The sequence below is a fragment of the Setaria viridis genome, chromosome 2, assembly GCF_005286985.2.
Source record: "Setaria viridis chromosome 2, Setaria_viridis_v4.0, whole genome shotgun sequence".
In the NCBI taxonomy this organism is placed as follows: Eukaryota; Viridiplantae; Streptophyta; class Magnoliopsida; order Poales; family Poaceae; genus Setaria; species Setaria viridis.
Window position 1 is genome coordinate 478,983 of NC_048264.2, and position 16,361 is coordinate 495,343.

Below are 16,361 nucleotides of genomic sequence, written 5' to 3' on the forward strand. Positions count from 1 at the left end.
GGGTTGCGCTCCCCGGTAGTGCAGGAGGCTAGCCACGGTGGGGCTGTGGTGAGCGGCAGAAGGGAGGAAAGGGACGTATTGAGCTACAGGAAAAAAATAGAAACGAATAGGTAACTTATGTAAACGGTGGCAAAGATGGGTAAATACTCCCCAACTCTATGAGGAATGTACAAAAAGTTGATTTCTGGAGCACCGTCTTGAGAAGCTCCACCAAAAACATAGAGCCAGCCCCTAGTTTTTCGTTTTTCTTGGAGCTAGAGTTCGTGGAGCTGGATGTGTTTGGCAGTACTCCACTCCCAACTCTTCTACCAAACACCTCCTATGGGTAATGCGTGAAAGGAGCAAGCTGTTGAATTTTTCAAATCGAGTGCAAATCAAAAGGCTATTGAATTATTGATCCGATAATTTCAATGCACATAAAAGGCCATTGAATTAATTTGGTCTAATTAGTGGCCTATGATATCAACTGAAAAATAACACACAAATTGAGCCAATATATATACAAATCAGTAAATCCTCGACTTTTTTGTTACGAGTATATTAGTCCTTAACTCCACAACCAAGTACAGTTGCTGTGCCAAAACTAAAGAGCATTGTAACAAGTTAAGAGAATAGCATGCGTGCATTCATGTGCATATGCTCGTACACGTATACAGTAGAAGAGTTAATGCAATATTCCGTACGTGTAGTGCTGTTGCTGTTGATCAAATGGCATGCCAGCACACATAGGATTTGGCAGCTGGTACAAAAATTACAAGTGTGATGAGAGTACATTGCATGTCGTCCTGCACGTACGGGCTGCCCCTGGTTATGGCAGATTCATGGCTAATAACACGCGCCCGTTAGGAATCCAAAGTACACGTCTTGTCAGTAAGCTCGACTGTAAATTGTGTTGCCGGGGATATTGATGATCGATGGGCCAGGTTGTAACCTATGAACTACACTTATGTATTTCATGCGGTCATGCCGCACAATGCTAATTATAGGTTACACAGATTTGGCCTTGTTGCATGGATTATATCTTTGAGAGAATTCTCTATTTGACACTCGTATAATGAGTAGTTTCTTTCTTATCCCTCAAATTTTTTTGTTTCCTTATTTGACACTCTCATTTGTTCCGTCAGTTAACTTGGGTGAACAGTAATACATAGATACTTTCACCCTATTTTACTAAACAAAACGATATCCAAATCAGCTCTAAAATTCATGAAATTTTTTGTAGTTATATAAAAGATAGAGATAAACTCATTTTATACAAAAAAATATATATATCATTTAAAATCTTAAAACTAAAATTCATCAAAATACATTACTTTTGGAAAGTATTTTTATGCTCTAAAAATTCACATAATCTTTAAAAGTAGCATATTTTTGTGAATTTTAGTTTTAAGATTTTAAACGATATATTTGTGTTTATTTGTAAAAATAAGTTCATCTCTATCTTTTATATCATTGCAAAAAAATTCATGAATTTAAGAGGTGATTTAGATGTCGTTTTGTTTAGTAAAATAGGGTAGGAGTATCCACGGGTTACTGTTCACCTGAGTTAACTGACAGAATGAACGGGAGTGTCAAATAAGGAACCAAAGTTCAAGTCAGTGTCAAATAAGGAAGGAAAAAATTTTGAAGATCAAGAAAGGAACCAGTCATTACATGAATGTCAAATAGGGAAAGTCATTGTCAAATAAGGAAGGAAAAAATTTTGAAGGCCAAGAAAGGAACCACACTCATTATATGAATGTCAAATAGGGAATTCTCTCTATATCTTTCCATGCCCCTCCATTTGAAACTCATTATATGAATGTCAAATAGGGAATTCTCTCTATATCTTTCCATGCCCCTCCATTTGAAACCGTGTAAGACGACTTATCTCATTTCATTATGGGTTGGATTGGACTCAGGGCAGATATGTCTTTCCATGTCCCTTTCATACGCATCGGTCAAAAGTACGTTCTTTTTACAAAAGGCGTCATAGGGCATCCTTTATCTGATTTACTCCCTCCATTCCAAATTATAGGTATTTTAACTTTTCTAAATTTATGGATATTATTATGCATCTAGATGTAGTGTACGTCTAGATACATAATATTATCTATGAATAAAAAGCTAAAACAACCTATAATTTGAAAGCTAAGAGAGTATATATAAGAAGAAAAAGAATGAACCAATACAGAATAGACTGCCAAAAAAATGCAATCAAATTTGAGAAAGACTTCTTCTCAACCGCATCAATCGCAACAATGGTCATTCCGTGCTGCTCTCTACCGCCGTCGATCCTCTGCCGTAACGGTGACAGAATTTCCTCATTTGGATGTTACCTAAACAAAGTGACTTTCCTTCCGAAAATATTTAAGGCGGACCAAATTACCCACTGCCCCATTAAAAATATCAGGACTAGCAAACACACACACACAAAAAAAAACATATACTAAAGACATTGGTTCTGAGGTAACAGCACTCTCTTGACACCGACGCACTTTACAAAATTTTTTTTCCTTTTTATTAATCTTTTGGAGAGATGTGAGTGGTGGGTAGTAGCTGCCGGTGGAAGTAAGCTCTGTGATTGGAGGATAGAGAAAGCAGGGTTTGGAAGATTCTGATGTGAGTGCTAGAGCACACAGAAAAAGTAAGATTATTTTTTTAACCCACGGGCTTCTATCCCAACTAATTACGGATCAACGGTTGATGTGGGGCGTGTTTGCTTGCCACAGCCGCCACAGGTTGCAGCGTGGCGAGTTGTGGCCGTGAGCCAAGCACGCTCCATATCTTTCTCCGTCTGAAATTTACGTGTCGATTTGACAGCACGTTTCTTTCAGCCCCAGTAATTTAATTTCGGCTATGTGCACACGTGCTTGATAGGTAATCTAATTCTTAAAACAGGCGATGCACAAATCACGAATGATTTGTGCATCGCCTCAGCTCGGTGGTTAATATTGGATCATTAGTTCGTTGTTACATTAGTTGCATGATGCACATGCATGGATGGATGTACAGTACAGCGCGATATATAAGCACCCACATCGTCAGACACACATGAATCTTGATAGAGAAGTTTGACATAGAAAAGTCCCGAGTACCTCAGCTCTCACTCGTTGTTGTCACAACGGTTGGAGTGTGGCGTGGCCGTTTGCCTACGTGTCACGGTCTAGGATGGGCACTTGGGACGAAAGCATATGCATGTGTGTGCACATGTTGACATGCTACAGTGACCATAGACGATCCAGTTACGTCGTCTCAGCAGGAAATGGAGACCAACAGCAAGCTAGCTACTGTACCGTACTGATGAGCATGTAGCTCTCGTGCTATACACCGTATGTATGGGAATGTGCCTTCAATACCGTTTGCAAACCTCCCCTTTAGTATTGGTTGTGCAACCGGTATTACTATATTGGTACTAAAGGGGTCCTTTAGTATCGGGTGAAATAACTGATACTAAATTGCCTGCCATGTCACGCGTGGCTGAGACCTTTTTCTTTTCTTCTTATTTTTTTTTCTTTTCTTTCTTTTCTCATTTTCCTTTTCTACCATGTCACACGCCATTCCACTGCCGCGCCATGCCCGGCCTCCGCGCCTCCAGGCCCCCACGCCTCCGTTTGCTGCGCCTCCAGGCCTCTGAGCGCCCCGGCCTGGTCCCCAGCGGAGTAGCGGCAATGGCCCCTCATGCAGGCAGCCTGGTGGTAGCTCCTCGCCGAAGGCGGGGGCGTGTGGGCCTCCGGAGTGGAGGCTGGCGACGTGCGCCCAGCAGCTCGAAGGCCGGGGGAGTGCGGCCAGGGGCGTGGAGAGCAGCGGCGCGTGGCTCTGGCATGGCCCCGAGAGGCGGCGGCATTGAGAGGAGAGGGAGGAGAGAGGTAGGAGAGATAGTGCATGGCCGGTGGGGAGAGATAGTGCATGGCCGGTGGGGAGAGGAGGGTGGGGAGATAAATGATAAGGCGTACAGTGGGGAGATAAGGAAGAGAGATGAGTCGGAGAGAGTCAGAGAGAGCTTTTTAGTACCGGTTGAGAGATCCAACCGGTACTAAATTAAATTAAAGGTCACCCATTAGTACCGGGTGGATACCGGTACCCACCCGGTACTAATGGGTGACCTTTAATTTAATTTAGTATCGGTCCCCCAACCGGTACTAAAGGAGCTTACGGGTCCTCCTAGGAAAGAGGCTTACAAGGGCGTCTAGGGAATTAGCCATTAGACCGGTACTTATGCTCACATTAGTACCAGGTTAAAAAAACAACTGGTAGGATCAATGCTCAATGCAATGCAAGTTGGTGTGTTTGGTGATGGTCAGCAACGCAATGCAAATACCTTGATGCATGCATCACAGGACGATCTGTACTGATCCTGACAGATCGATGGATCGATGGACGACGACGACGTTGATGGATCGGATCGGATATGATGTGACGGCTCTACTACTCGGAGTACAGTGATGATATTTCCGTAGTGTGTGACGACATGCAACTTTGTAGTGTGTGACGACATGCAAATATCTTTCATTAATTTACGCAAACCCTGACGTGCGCTATATTAACATGCCAATCCATTATATATATTGTTGATCACGAGTGCAATATATATTTGGGTTGTTCAAAAAAAAATTCGATCGACGACGTTGCACGAAAGCACTAGATCGATGTAGCAAAAGAATTAACGACGTTATTAGTTACTTGCGGTAACAAGTTCATCAGTAACTTTGTCTCTCTCGCTCTGTGGTTAACCTGCTTTTGGATGATCGCGCATGAATGTCTCTGCATGCATTGCATTTCCTGCGACGTCGTCGGAGCGTACGTACGTGTAACACGGCAGATGCGAATCGAGATCTCGTGACTCGTGTCATGCATTGCTCTGTGCTGACACATACACAGTAGACAAACAGATGGACAGATGGGATGGCACGAGTTCGTGTACCAATCCATACACGTGATCAGTAATCCTGATTGCACATACACATGTATGTATACATATACGTACGGGATGCAGTAAAGAGAGATACACACTGCAACTGCAACTGCATGCACGTCCTGCCGCTAGCTCCAGGTTGTGCCTGCTTCTCCTGTAAGTTAGATGAGAGAAGCACGAGGCAATGGGCTGTGGGCTGTTCCATGTGTATGATGAGTTGGCCCATTGGGCTTCTCAACTTTGAGTTGGGTCATCCATCAAGTACCATGGACTCCTTCCTTCCATTACATTCTTCTGCAGATAAACTGATGGCTGCCACAAGAAAAGAAGTGACAAATTTGCAAGTTAATGTAGCAATACAATAATGCTGATTAAGAGCATGCTAAAACTTATTTGTCACTTTGACAGATTTTATCTTCCATACGTTTTCTCTATCTAAACATACGAGCCTTAGCTACTCCCTCCGTTCCAAATTGTAGGTCATTTTGGTTTTTCCAAACTGTGGTTCTTTCATATACTATAGATAGTAGGGACTCCTTAATCTCCATCTTTTATTTAAGGCCTTATTAATACTGATGTAGATTAAGTTATAAGCCTAAACCCACAACTGCATGTACGAGTATGCCGGCAAGGTAACAGTGTACCCTTGTAATGTAATGAAATCTCCAATGTATACCAAAAACTGAATTTTCTATTTAAGTTCCAAAAGAATATGCTGCTTCTTTGTTCCTCTGTATCTAATATATGTATGTACCAAAAAGTGAATTGTATTTAAGTTCCTGAAGGATATATTACTTCTTATTTGTTCCTCTGTATCTAATTTCGAATATAGACATATCTAATATCTGCGGAAGCCAATGTGTAGGTGAAGAAGGCGGAGGGCTGCTGTGGAGGGGGTGGCCACAAGGAGCGGAGAGAATATGAAAGCTTCTGATGACAAGGAGGCTTGGCACACACCTATAGTGGCTATGGGAGTGGCAGATGAGGCAGTTGCAGCTACAGAGACACCCTTATTTACGTCACTGAATTATGGTACTTGGATGGTCGACCAGCTTAATTGAGTCGGCTACAAATTGGTTAGCGCATAGTCGTGTAGCTATGTCTGTTGCGAAACACTGGGTTGCTAAAGCATTTTGACTGTAGCTATGATCAGAATATTAACTAAAAAATATAAATATATGATCACTCTATAGTTTTGACTGTGCAAACTATATTGCAGCTAATATAAGGAGCATCAACCTTGAGAGGAATATCTCATGGCCTTTTCAGAGTCTAAATATGTTAGGAAATATATACAACAAAAGTTTGGAGTACACTTTATTAGAATATATCAGGTTTAATTCAAATGGGTTTGAGGAAAACAAAATTGAATATAGTTCAGACTCGCTTCCGTGCAAACTAACGCATATCAGAACCAACCAATCAAAATGTAGTGTACAGATATGATCTGGGAAGAGCAATCAGCACAAATACCTCTGAAATTTCTGACAATATGCACAGCACACGACATCTGATTTCCGGTAAGATGAAGCAAAACCCAGCAGCGCTCTCTACGATTTATGTGCAGCCAACCAAATTGGCAGAAATGCAGATAGGCCATCGATCGCGAAACGAAGCTAACAAGCAACAACGTAACCAGACAATCAATCTGATTTTTCCTCCATCGTGATGTTTCTCGGGAAGAACAGCGTGAGGAACAGAGGAAGGGTAGCTAAACGGAGGGGCTGAGGAGGCTGTGGATGGGGCCGAGCAGTGCCTCGAAAAGCTGTTAAAAAATCTCTCTCACAGTTGCATGCACCCAACGAGGGGGACGGAGTCGCTCGGCTGGCGGCTTAACACTGCCAGGTGGGTCCGGTAGTGGTTCTCATCAGCCTTTCTCTCGTGCACTAGGCTGACGTCGGACTTTGGGCTTGGGCCCAGGGTTGTTACTTGTTAGAGAATCCAGTTGCTACTGGAGGATAGGATTAGTACGTGCTATGTACTCATTCAGGAAACAACTGCAGGGGAAGGTCACTAGGTGAGCAGTAGGTGGGCAGAGCCGTGGCCGGCGAGAGGCGTTGGCGCAGGCGAGCTCGACGGCCGCACCACTGGGGAGCTCACGCGCGAATCGTGCGGCATGCAGCAACGCGGGGCACCGGTGGGGAGGAAGAGGCGCGCGGGGAGCTCAACGGGCTCGCGGACGCCGGCAAGGAGGAAGAGAAGTGCGGGTCGCGCGCGGTGGAGATCTTGATGGCTGGGGGGCGCGAGCACATGGGCGTGGCACCGGGGAGCAGCGGCGGCAGAGGCGATGGGCGAGCGGCGGCATCGTTTTCTTTTCCAGACCTTATAACCTATTTTTTTTTACACCGGTATTAGGCTAAACCGGTTGTATTTTTAGTGTGCTAACCACTAATCCAAACAGCTCTTGTTGAGTCATGATCCAAATTTAGTTATATACAGATAAAGGCCGACTTCGACCTAAGTTGGATCGTCACCGATTAGGGTTCCACCTCTTTAGTCAAAAGGTTGTAAATCCTGGTGTTTATAACCTCACCCGGTATAGTGAAGGTTTGCTAGCTAGCACCTGTGGTTTTTTCTCTTCCTCCGTGAAAGGGTTTTCCATGTTAAAATCTTGTCTCCTATGTTGAATCTGATGTTCTTCGTCATTTATATTGTCTATCATTTCTAACAGCTCCTTGAGCTCACCAGCGGATATTAATTAGGAGGTGTAATTTACCAAATGACTTGCACTCGGTTTTAAGCAACAAGAATTAATCTCAATTTGTGTCTTTATGATTGCTTGAGATATATGCCATCATGTGTACTCAAATTACTACAATGATGGTCCTTAAATTTAGGGGAGGGAACTAAGCTTAGCTCTTTTGGCTGAGTGCCTGAGTGTGGATTTAATTCTTTTTGGAATTTTCCATCATCGATGCTACATCATGGACATTATAGAAACTACAAGAATTTTTCAGAATTCAAAAGTTGCAGAACATGACATAACTCTTCAAATATCTCGATCATTTATGCAATCATCATTGATCATCGGAAGGAAGACAAACTGTGGAATACGGAGCAGATGAGAAATTGCTGCCTTGTACAGCTTGGTGGGCTTGCTTTCGTGGTAGTTTGCCTGGACTCGGCCCGCTCGCACGACCCTGCAGTTAGGTTGGCACAGCCCAATATCTTAGAAGGGGCCCATATCAGTGTTCCGTCGCCAACGGGCCCATCAAACCGTAGCAGACCCACGTAGCAAGAATAAAGCCCGTTTCCCATCCAATTCCAGCCCAGATTTTTCTTGCGACAACTCATTCTCACCTATGCTGGCGGGCGCTTCCCACCGGTTCGACAATTCTCTATGCTGGCAGGTGCCAAGCGTGCCCACCAGCATATTAAGAGTGTGTTTGGTTCCAAGGACGAAGTGGGATGGGACGGGACGATCCCACTTCGTCCCACGTTTGGTTAGGAGACAAGTGGGACGGAGACATCCCTACTAAGGAATATACCGCCAAGATCGGGGACGACCCCGTCCGGAAAAATTAAGCGGACGGGCTCGTCCCACTTCAACGTCGTCCCCTGCCATCTGACGCGAGGGAGCAATGGCGAGCGTGAAGTCGTCGCCTGCCGTCTGACACGCCCTCCAGGGCTGGCGAGGGCCAGTTCCGCGGCACCCCCTCCATGGCCGGCGGGGACAAGCTCCGCGACGCGCCCTCCATGGCTGGCGGTGGCGAGCTCCGCGGCCTTCCGCGGCGGAGCCGGCTTGGGGAGGCGCGGGGAGGATTCGTCGGCGGGGAGAGCTAGCCTGGGGTGGCGCGGGGAGGGTGCCAGCGGTGTGGGAGCCGGTCGTGGGGGTGGTGCGGGAAGGTTCGGCGGCAAGGGAGCTCCGGGGATGGGGAGGAGGAGACAAGCGGACAGCTGTTGGCGTGAGATGAAGTCGGAGAAAAAAAAAGAAAAAACACGCAGGAGAATGACAGGTGGGGCCCACCAATTATTGTATCTAACGGTGTTAAAATCGCCATCCATTCCATTTTCTTGATCTCTCGTACCAAACAATGAAACGGGACCGTCCCATCCTATTTCAACCAAACACTAGATGGAACCATCCCATCCCACAAAACTGGGACGTGACCGTCCCATCCTACATTGTCTCCCATCCAAACACATGCTAATTTCCCTTTACCAGCACAAATCGATTCTGGCGTAGTGAATAATACCTCTGGATGCACCAACCGAGTTGGAAGCTACGGAGACGGACCGGCAAGAAGGTGCTGCGTTAATTTGGTTGGGACTTGGGAGGAGGGGTCAGGGAGTTTTGTTTCTTGGGGAGCAATTAAGGAGGGGCGGACAGAGAGAAAGTGTGCGACGCTTATTCCTTAGTCGGTGTCTCGGTCATCACCACAAGGTCATTTAACTCCATCTTTCAAACTAACTCCATCTTCAAACAAATCAAAGAAAAGCTGGCATGACTGGATGTTCAAAAGTATAGATCCTGCAATTCAGCGAGGCAAGAAGAAATTATCTCTGAATTCTCTGTAGTTTTGCACCGAGCGAAGCCAACTCTGGTTCCCAGAATGAATGTCTGGTTACACACTCTGTAAAATTGTTGTTCTGTTCCTTTTCTCTGGTTTTTCACCTTGTTTTTTCTCGCACTTTTCTATGTAATTGCTTTATGTTCCTTCTATTTAATATATAACCAGTAGGAGATTCCCCTCCTGCTGCTTAAAAAAAAACGAAGGACAGAACAATGCTCCCAGGAACAGGGGAGAGCAGCACAGGCGACAACACCACAAATAGCACGCCGTGCAGACAACCTAGGTCCTCAACCGGAAATCATCTTCGACTCAAATGCGGTCCATGATTTGCTTAAACTCCTCATAGCTCAGACGGCCGTCGCCATCCGTGTCCGCTACCCGCATCATCTCCTTCACTTCATCGCCACTCAGATTACTTCCAAGGTTGTACATGATGTGGCAGAGCTGCAGAGTCAAAAAACAACTGGGTTTTAGCGATACGTTCACTGATGCCAAGAGTTTATCGTTTGGAGATCTCAAGTAGATGTTCCGCTAGAGAAAAAAAAGGTAGAATCTACAGTAGAGTGATCAGGTAGATAAGAAGAGTCAGAATCTGGGAGCTCACCTCAGCTTCAGAAATGAAGCCATCTTTATCCATGTCAAACATCCTGAATGCTCTAGTCATTTCCTCATCTGAATCAACGCCCTTCAAGAGCATAGATCAGGAGAATCAGTACATAAACTGTATTTTGTTAGCAGAGTGTGGAGGAATATATTGATTTTATGTTCAATTCGATCTGCATGCTTGCATGCTTCTGTCTATTTGAAGAGCTTAATTTAATTTAGGATTTTCACACGTCAGACTCTGAATCGAAATGTTCAGTTTCATACTAAGGGTTTCACATGACAGTGTGCATTGCATTCCTGTGCAAATGGCGATGTCTGGCATTCAAATGTCCATGTAACTAGCAACGCAAAGATGATCCCTAGCTAACCCCTGATTTGAAAGCACAGTATGTAAATTATATGAAGAGGAAATATGAGCAAAAGTTTGGAGTGCAACTTAGCAGAAAATCGGGTACGTACCCTAAGAGGATAGTATAACAGAAGAGGAAATTACAATACATACGTTCGGTTTGAGTTCCATCAACATTGAGAATTCCTCAAAATTGATGGCGCCATCCCCATCAGAATCAACCATTGCGATCATGCTCTGCAGTTCGAATGCAGTGTTGTTTTGACCCAAGGACTCCAACACAGCTCCTAGGTCTTCGACGGTAATGAAACCTGTATCGATGACGATTCAACGCAACATTAGATCTTACCGTGTGTGAGTTAAAGTTAATCTGCTGATATCCTGCAGAAAGGAAAATAAAGCTAAACAATGGTCTGAGAATTGTCTGTTCTAATGTTTCCAAACCATGTATCCAAAACCTCTGCTTTAACGGATTCAGTAACGCAGCCTAACGAAGGAATTTCCCAGGATCTAAGCAAACAACAAGCAGATGACATGATCTAGCAAGCCAGCAAGAACCCATGCAGGTGGGCTAAGTTGGCATGGAGGGTTTTTCTTCTTCTTGTTTTTTTTTTTGAAGGCATGGAGGGTGAACGAACGGGCATGATGTAAACATATTCGTAAGCATACAAATGCATAGCGGAAGCAACCAATCAAAGTGCAGATACAGAGTCCCGCCATTTAGCAGAGAAACGAGCGGGTGACATGCAAGAAATCCTGGAGCATGAACGTCACCGAATCACACAAGGTCAGGACACGTACCGTCCATGTTGCGGTCGAAGAGGTCGAACGCCGCTTTGATCTGGGTGAAGCGCTCCGCCATATCTCTGAGCAGATCAGCGGAGCTTAGCGCAAGCGTGCGTTGGGGAGGGTGCACTTCGGAGCTGTAGCTGTAGCTCCCGTTTGAGGTCCCTATAGGTCCCTAGTCACCTACGTAGCTGTAGCTCCCGTTTGACACTTTGACTGCCCGCTCCGTCAGCTCTGCGAGTCCGCAAATGCTGACAGGTGGGCCTAGCTTGGTAGACCCAACGTGTCAACGATTCAGCTTCACGGCACGTGTTGGTAACTCCTGCAAGTACGCCTGCTCGCACCTACCGCTACCCAGATACCGACTCCTGCGCCACCCCAGGAGCATCCCCGTTGCTCTTGCTCGTGTCGTCCGCGGAAAAGAAAGGAAGTTTGACCTTAGACTTGTTCACTCTGTCTCGGTACGGCAATATTCAGTTTGACCTACACGTGTAGTACTACTCAACTCCTGATTCGTTAGACTGACAGATGGGTCCCACAATATCAGTGAGGAGGATAAGAAACACTTGCAAAGTGAAGCTGTGAATATGACTTGGCACTATCTTGTTTCTCTCTCTTTTTTAGCCGAACTCAATGGGTTTTTTTAAGGTTGGGAACTGTTAATCCTGCAGAGATTGAATTAGTATAAACTAACAACATGGAATGGAAGCCTCCGAGGAAGCAAAATCTTTCTAAAGCTGTCCAAGGGTGCGACGAATATTCGGTTTGACCTACACTAGTACTACTCCACTCCTGATTCGTTCAACTGACAAATGGGTCCCACAACGTCAAATGACCCTCCTCAGGCTCACCTAAATTCTCAGGATGCGTCACGAGCCACTTTCTCTACGGCGTCCCCCGCAAAATGCACCCCGAAAACCCCCACCTCCCCTTCCTCCTCTTCCTCGCCGTCGCGGCCCTCGCCACCGCCGGCGAGGCCGCGGCGGGCACCACCCTCACCGCGTCCCCAGCGAGGCTGTCCCCCTCAGACCGCCAGATCAAGATCCGCTGGGCGGGCCTCCCGTCCCCCGACGGCCTCGACTACGTCGCCATCTACTCGCCGCCGTCCTCCCGCGACCGCGACTTCCTCGGCTACCTCTTCCTCAACGGCTCCGCCTCCTGGCGCGACGGCCACGGGGAGCTCTCCCTCCCGCGCCTCCCCACCCTCCGCGCGCCCTACCAGTTCCGCCTCTTCCGCTGGCCCGCCAATGAGTACTCCTACCACCACATCGACCACGACCGGAACCCGCTCCCCCACGCCAAGCACCGGGTCGCCGTCTCCGGCGACGTCGCGGTCGGCGACCCCGCGCGACCCGAGCAGGTGCACCTCGCGTTCGCCGACGCCGTCGACGAGATGCGGGTCATGTTCCTGTGCGGCGACGCCGGGAAGAGGGTCGTCAGGTACGGATTGGAGGAGGAGGAGAAGAATTGGACGGAGGTGGGCACAGAGGTGAGGACGTACGAGCAGAAGCACATGTGCGATTGGCCGGCGAACAGCAGCGTCGCCTGGAGAGATCCGGGATTCGTCTTCGACGGCCTCATGAAGGGATTGGAGCCCGGAAGGAAGTACTTTTACAAGGTACTGCATATCTCGCACTGCTGTAACTTGGAATGGTCCAATCTTTCTGATTTTTGATAGAAATTTAACTATGTATCATTTTGTTTAAAAAAAAGAATCCAAATTTTACTTCTATCAATTTTTCTCAGAACAGAAAACAGGCTTTATTTCAAGTCATATATGCTGCAGTGGTGTAGCCTAAAGTTGCAGTTGGGTTACCTCAGGTGTAGTACACTGAATGGATCATTCTGTTTCAAAGATTAAATTGTTGATTCAGCATCGATGACATAGAAAGATTTTTCTTTTAAATTCATAATATCCAGTTCTCGTGGATATATCTGAAGTACTGAAGCTATGCATCGGGAGGGTTCAGGGAAATGATTGAAATTTGTTTCTGCATGTGTGCCATAGTAAGGTTATGATGCTCAAGTAAAGGAGATATCTGAAATCTTGAAAGTATGCATTGCTAGAGTTCATAATAGAGTGGGATATTTTGACCTCCTGATAGTTTGTCTGTCTGCTTATAAATTAGTCTTGCCCAAGTGGCTTTTCTTAGGTTGTTGCTTCACATGAGTTGTATGTATCCGCTGGAAGTTGCTTATGCAAATTGTGATTGTATTGATTATGAAGTGTTCAAAATTGACTTGTATTACTAAATAGTGAATATGGTACGGTCTATAGTGTGTCAATGTATCTAATAAAAAAAAAGTGTGGTGAGCACTGAAAACCACCAAGCATTATTTATTAGTATCTTCAGGAGCTGAAAGTTAATGTGGTGAATATGATCATTACAAGCTTTCTATACTTGAAGTTTGAATGTTTAAAATAGCCTTGCTCAAGGGACCTATTCTTAGCTTGTTGCTTCGCATTGATGTTGCTTTGTATGATGTTTTTTTCTGATTCTGGGTACCAAGTAATCTCTGTATCAATTTGTTTTAAAAAATCAAGATTTTACTTTTATCAATTTGTCTAAGGGAATAAAGGGGTAGCTTTTTTTAAATCATATGTAAGCTGCAGCCTTAAGTTGCAATGTAGGCCTGTGAAATTTAGGATTTGAGCTTTGGAGTGAACCTGACGGATTATAGTTTTGCAAAGGTGGGATTTTGTGATTCATCATATGTGACTTAGTAAACTTTTGAGTTTTTATTTATATATATTGAAAATCTTGCTGTTTATAATTGAACTGATTATTAAGTGTTCAGAATTGACTTGTACTACAAAATAGCAATTAGGATTCAGTGCAACCAACTATATTGGTGTAGTGAGCACCATCACTTCAAGCATAATTATATACGGGAATTCCATTGAATAACTGAAGTTAGTATACTGATGACTGAAGTATAGGTTCTGAGAATTTAATAGGTTGCCAGAAGGCTCAGTAGGCACTAAGCGATACTTGTGTTTAGAATTTGAACATCTGATCTTTTAGTTAGAACCATAATTTTAAAATTTAAATTTTTTTGTTCTGAATAATAGAACTAGAATCCATTTGCGTGGGGAGTCAAACATCACTGGCCTTTTCCCCTGATGAGGATGCTTTTTACGTATATTCTTCTCATTTCTTAAATTTAATCAACTAAACTATTTTGGCAGGTTGGCAGTGACACAGGAGGATGGAGCAAGACTTACAGCTTTATTTCACGTGACAGTGAAGCCAATGAGACCAACGCGTTTCTTTTTGGTGACATGGGAACATATGTGCCTTATAACACCTACATTCGCACACAAGCTGAGAGCTTGTCGACAGTAAAGTGGATCCTCCGTGATATTGAAGCCCTTGGAGATAAACCTGCCTTTATTTCACACATTGGGGACATCAGCTATGCTAGAGGTTATTCTTGGGTATGGGATCATTTCTTCAGCCAGATTGAGCCTATTGCTGCCAATACCCCCTACCATGTCTGTATAGGAAATCATGAGTATGATTGGCCATTACAACCTTGGAAACCATCGTGGGCTACATATGGAAAGGATGGTGGGGGTGAGTGTGGAATACCATACAGTGTCAAGTTCAGAATGCCTGGCAATTCTATTCTACCTACTGGTAATGGTGGTCCAGACACCAGGAATCTTTATTACTCCTTCGATTCAGGTGTGGTGCATTTCGTGTACATGTCAACTGAAACTAATTTTCTTCAGGGCAGTGATCAGTACAACTTCTTAAAAGCGGACCTTGAGAAGGTGAACCGAACTAGAACACCATTCGTTGTTTTTCAGGGCCACCGTCCCATGTACACCTCAAGTGATGAAACCAGGGATGCTGCTTTGAAACAGCAGATGCTCCAGAATTTGGAACCACTGCTGGTGACATACAATGTGACCCTTGCACTATGGGGACATGTCCACAGGTACGAGAGGTTCTGCCCTATGAAGAACTTCCAATGTGTCAACACTTCATCGAGCTTCCAATACCCTGGTGCTCCTGTGCATCTCGTGATCGGGATGGGTGGTCAAGACTGGCAACCTATATGGCAACCGAGGCCTGATCACCCTGATGTTCCCATCTTTCCGCAGCCTGAGAGGTCCATGTTCCGTGGTGGTGTGTTTGGATACACGAGACTTGCAGCAACAAGGGAGAAGCTAACACTAACTTATGTGGGGAACCATGATGGGCAAGTCCATGATATGGTGGAGATATTTTCTGGTCAAGGATCCAGTAACAGTAGTATTGCTGAGGCGGTGGATGGTACAAAACTCAGCACAGGAGTCAGCACCGTGCGAAGGATTTCTCCGTTGTACTTGGAAATCGGAGGCAGTGTAATGTTTGCACTGCTGCTGGGGTTTGGTTTTGGATTTCTTGTCAGGAGAAAGAAAGAAGCTGCACAGTGGACTCCAGTAAAGAACGAGGAATCTTAAGTTGTGTTGAATCAATATTTCGACCTATTTACCGAAATAGACCCCAACACGGTGAAGTCACTTTTGACATTTTGGGGGCTAGCTCTGTATCCTTGTCACACGACTGTATAGTTATGTAAGATGGTGCCTTTGTATGTGATAGTCTCGGGCAATGGAATTTTTGATCTGCATATCTGTTGTCGTGATTGTCCAGTGTATAGGTATTTAATAATTGACAATGTTCACAGTGTATTGGCTGACTGGAGTGTTTAACCTGTACCATAATGCAACATGATCGTTAGAGTCATTTTAGGGTTTAGGGATTTTTGAAAATATTCCTGGCCGGCGCAGAACCCCCCGGCGAGGTCTCGCCGTGCTGTCGCCGCCGCCGACTTTCGCTGGCCCACCGCGAAGCATCCTGCTCTCCACAAGCGCCGAATCCACCACACCACAGGCTTGGGCAAAGCAAGGCATGATCGGGAGGACGAGCAGGCATCGCCGGCAAAAGCTTCGATTTCAGAAAGACGACGCAGAAGAGGTTCTGTTCTGTACTGCTGATGATCATCTCGCTTACCATCGACATCTGAATGATATGATATCGACAGCCTTGTTGTGAAGTTGGACCAGATTGGTGAGTCATTCGTGCAGTAGCAGCAGCAGCAGCAGTTGCAAGACACTCAACTTGGAAACAGAACGGAAACAGAGACACCATTTTGTGACCAAGACTCGTGCATATCTGATGACAATCGTTCAGAGAATGGAGGAAACAGCCAACGTTTC

The 16,361-nt window shown here is 45.3% G+C and overlaps 2 protein-coding genes across 2 annotated transcripts; one reads left to right on the forward strand and one right to left on the reverse strand.

The window, feature by feature from the left end:
* Positions 1–9,717: 9,717 nt before the first annotated feature.
* Positions 9,718–11,225, reverse strand: LOC117842506 (calmodulin). Its single transcript, XM_034722978.1, has 5 exons — positions 11,165–11,225; positions 10,713–10,744; positions 10,517–10,600; positions 10,013–10,093; positions 9,718–9,852 (listed from the first exon to the last, which is right to left on the reverse strand). The coding sequence occupies exons 1-5, from the start codon at positions 11,223–11,225 to the stop codon at positions 9,718–9,720; spliced, it is 393 nt and encodes a 130-aa protein (XP_034578869.1).
* An 800-nt stretch (positions 11,226–12,025) lies between these two features.
* Positions 12,026–15,772, forward strand: LOC117845028 (probable inactive purple acid phosphatase 2). Its single transcript, XM_034725899.2, has 2 exons — positions 12,026–12,767; positions 14,340–15,772. Exons 1-2 carry the CDS (start codon positions 12,054–12,056, stop codon positions 15,600–15,602), a joined length of 1,977 nt encoding a protein of 658 aa, XP_034581790.1. The 5' UTR covers positions 12,026–12,053; the 3' UTR covers positions 15,603–15,772.
* The last annotated feature ends 589 nt before the right edge of the window (positions 15,773–16,361 follow it).

Coding starts and splice junctions, on each gene's coding strand:
- LOC117845028 (XM_034725899.2), top strand. CDS start 12,054: ATGCACCCCGAAAACCCCCACCTCCCCTTCCTCCTCTTCCTCGCCGTC. Junction 12,768..14,339: donor GAAGGAAGTACTTTTACAAG/GTACTGCATATC, acceptor CTATTTTGGCAG/GTTGGCAGTGACACAGGAGG.
- LOC117842506 (XM_034722978.1), bottom strand. CDS start 11,225: ATGGCGGAGCGCTTCACCCAGATCAAAGCGGCGTTCGACCTCTTCGAC. Junction 10,601..10,712: donor TTAACTTTAACTCACACACG/GTAAGATCTAAT, acceptor TTCGAACTGCAG/AGCATGATCGCAATGGTTGA. Junction 9,853..10,012: donor GCTTCATTTCTGAAGCTGAG/GTGAGCTCCCAG, acceptor TTGACTCTGCAG/CTCTGCCACATCATGTACAA.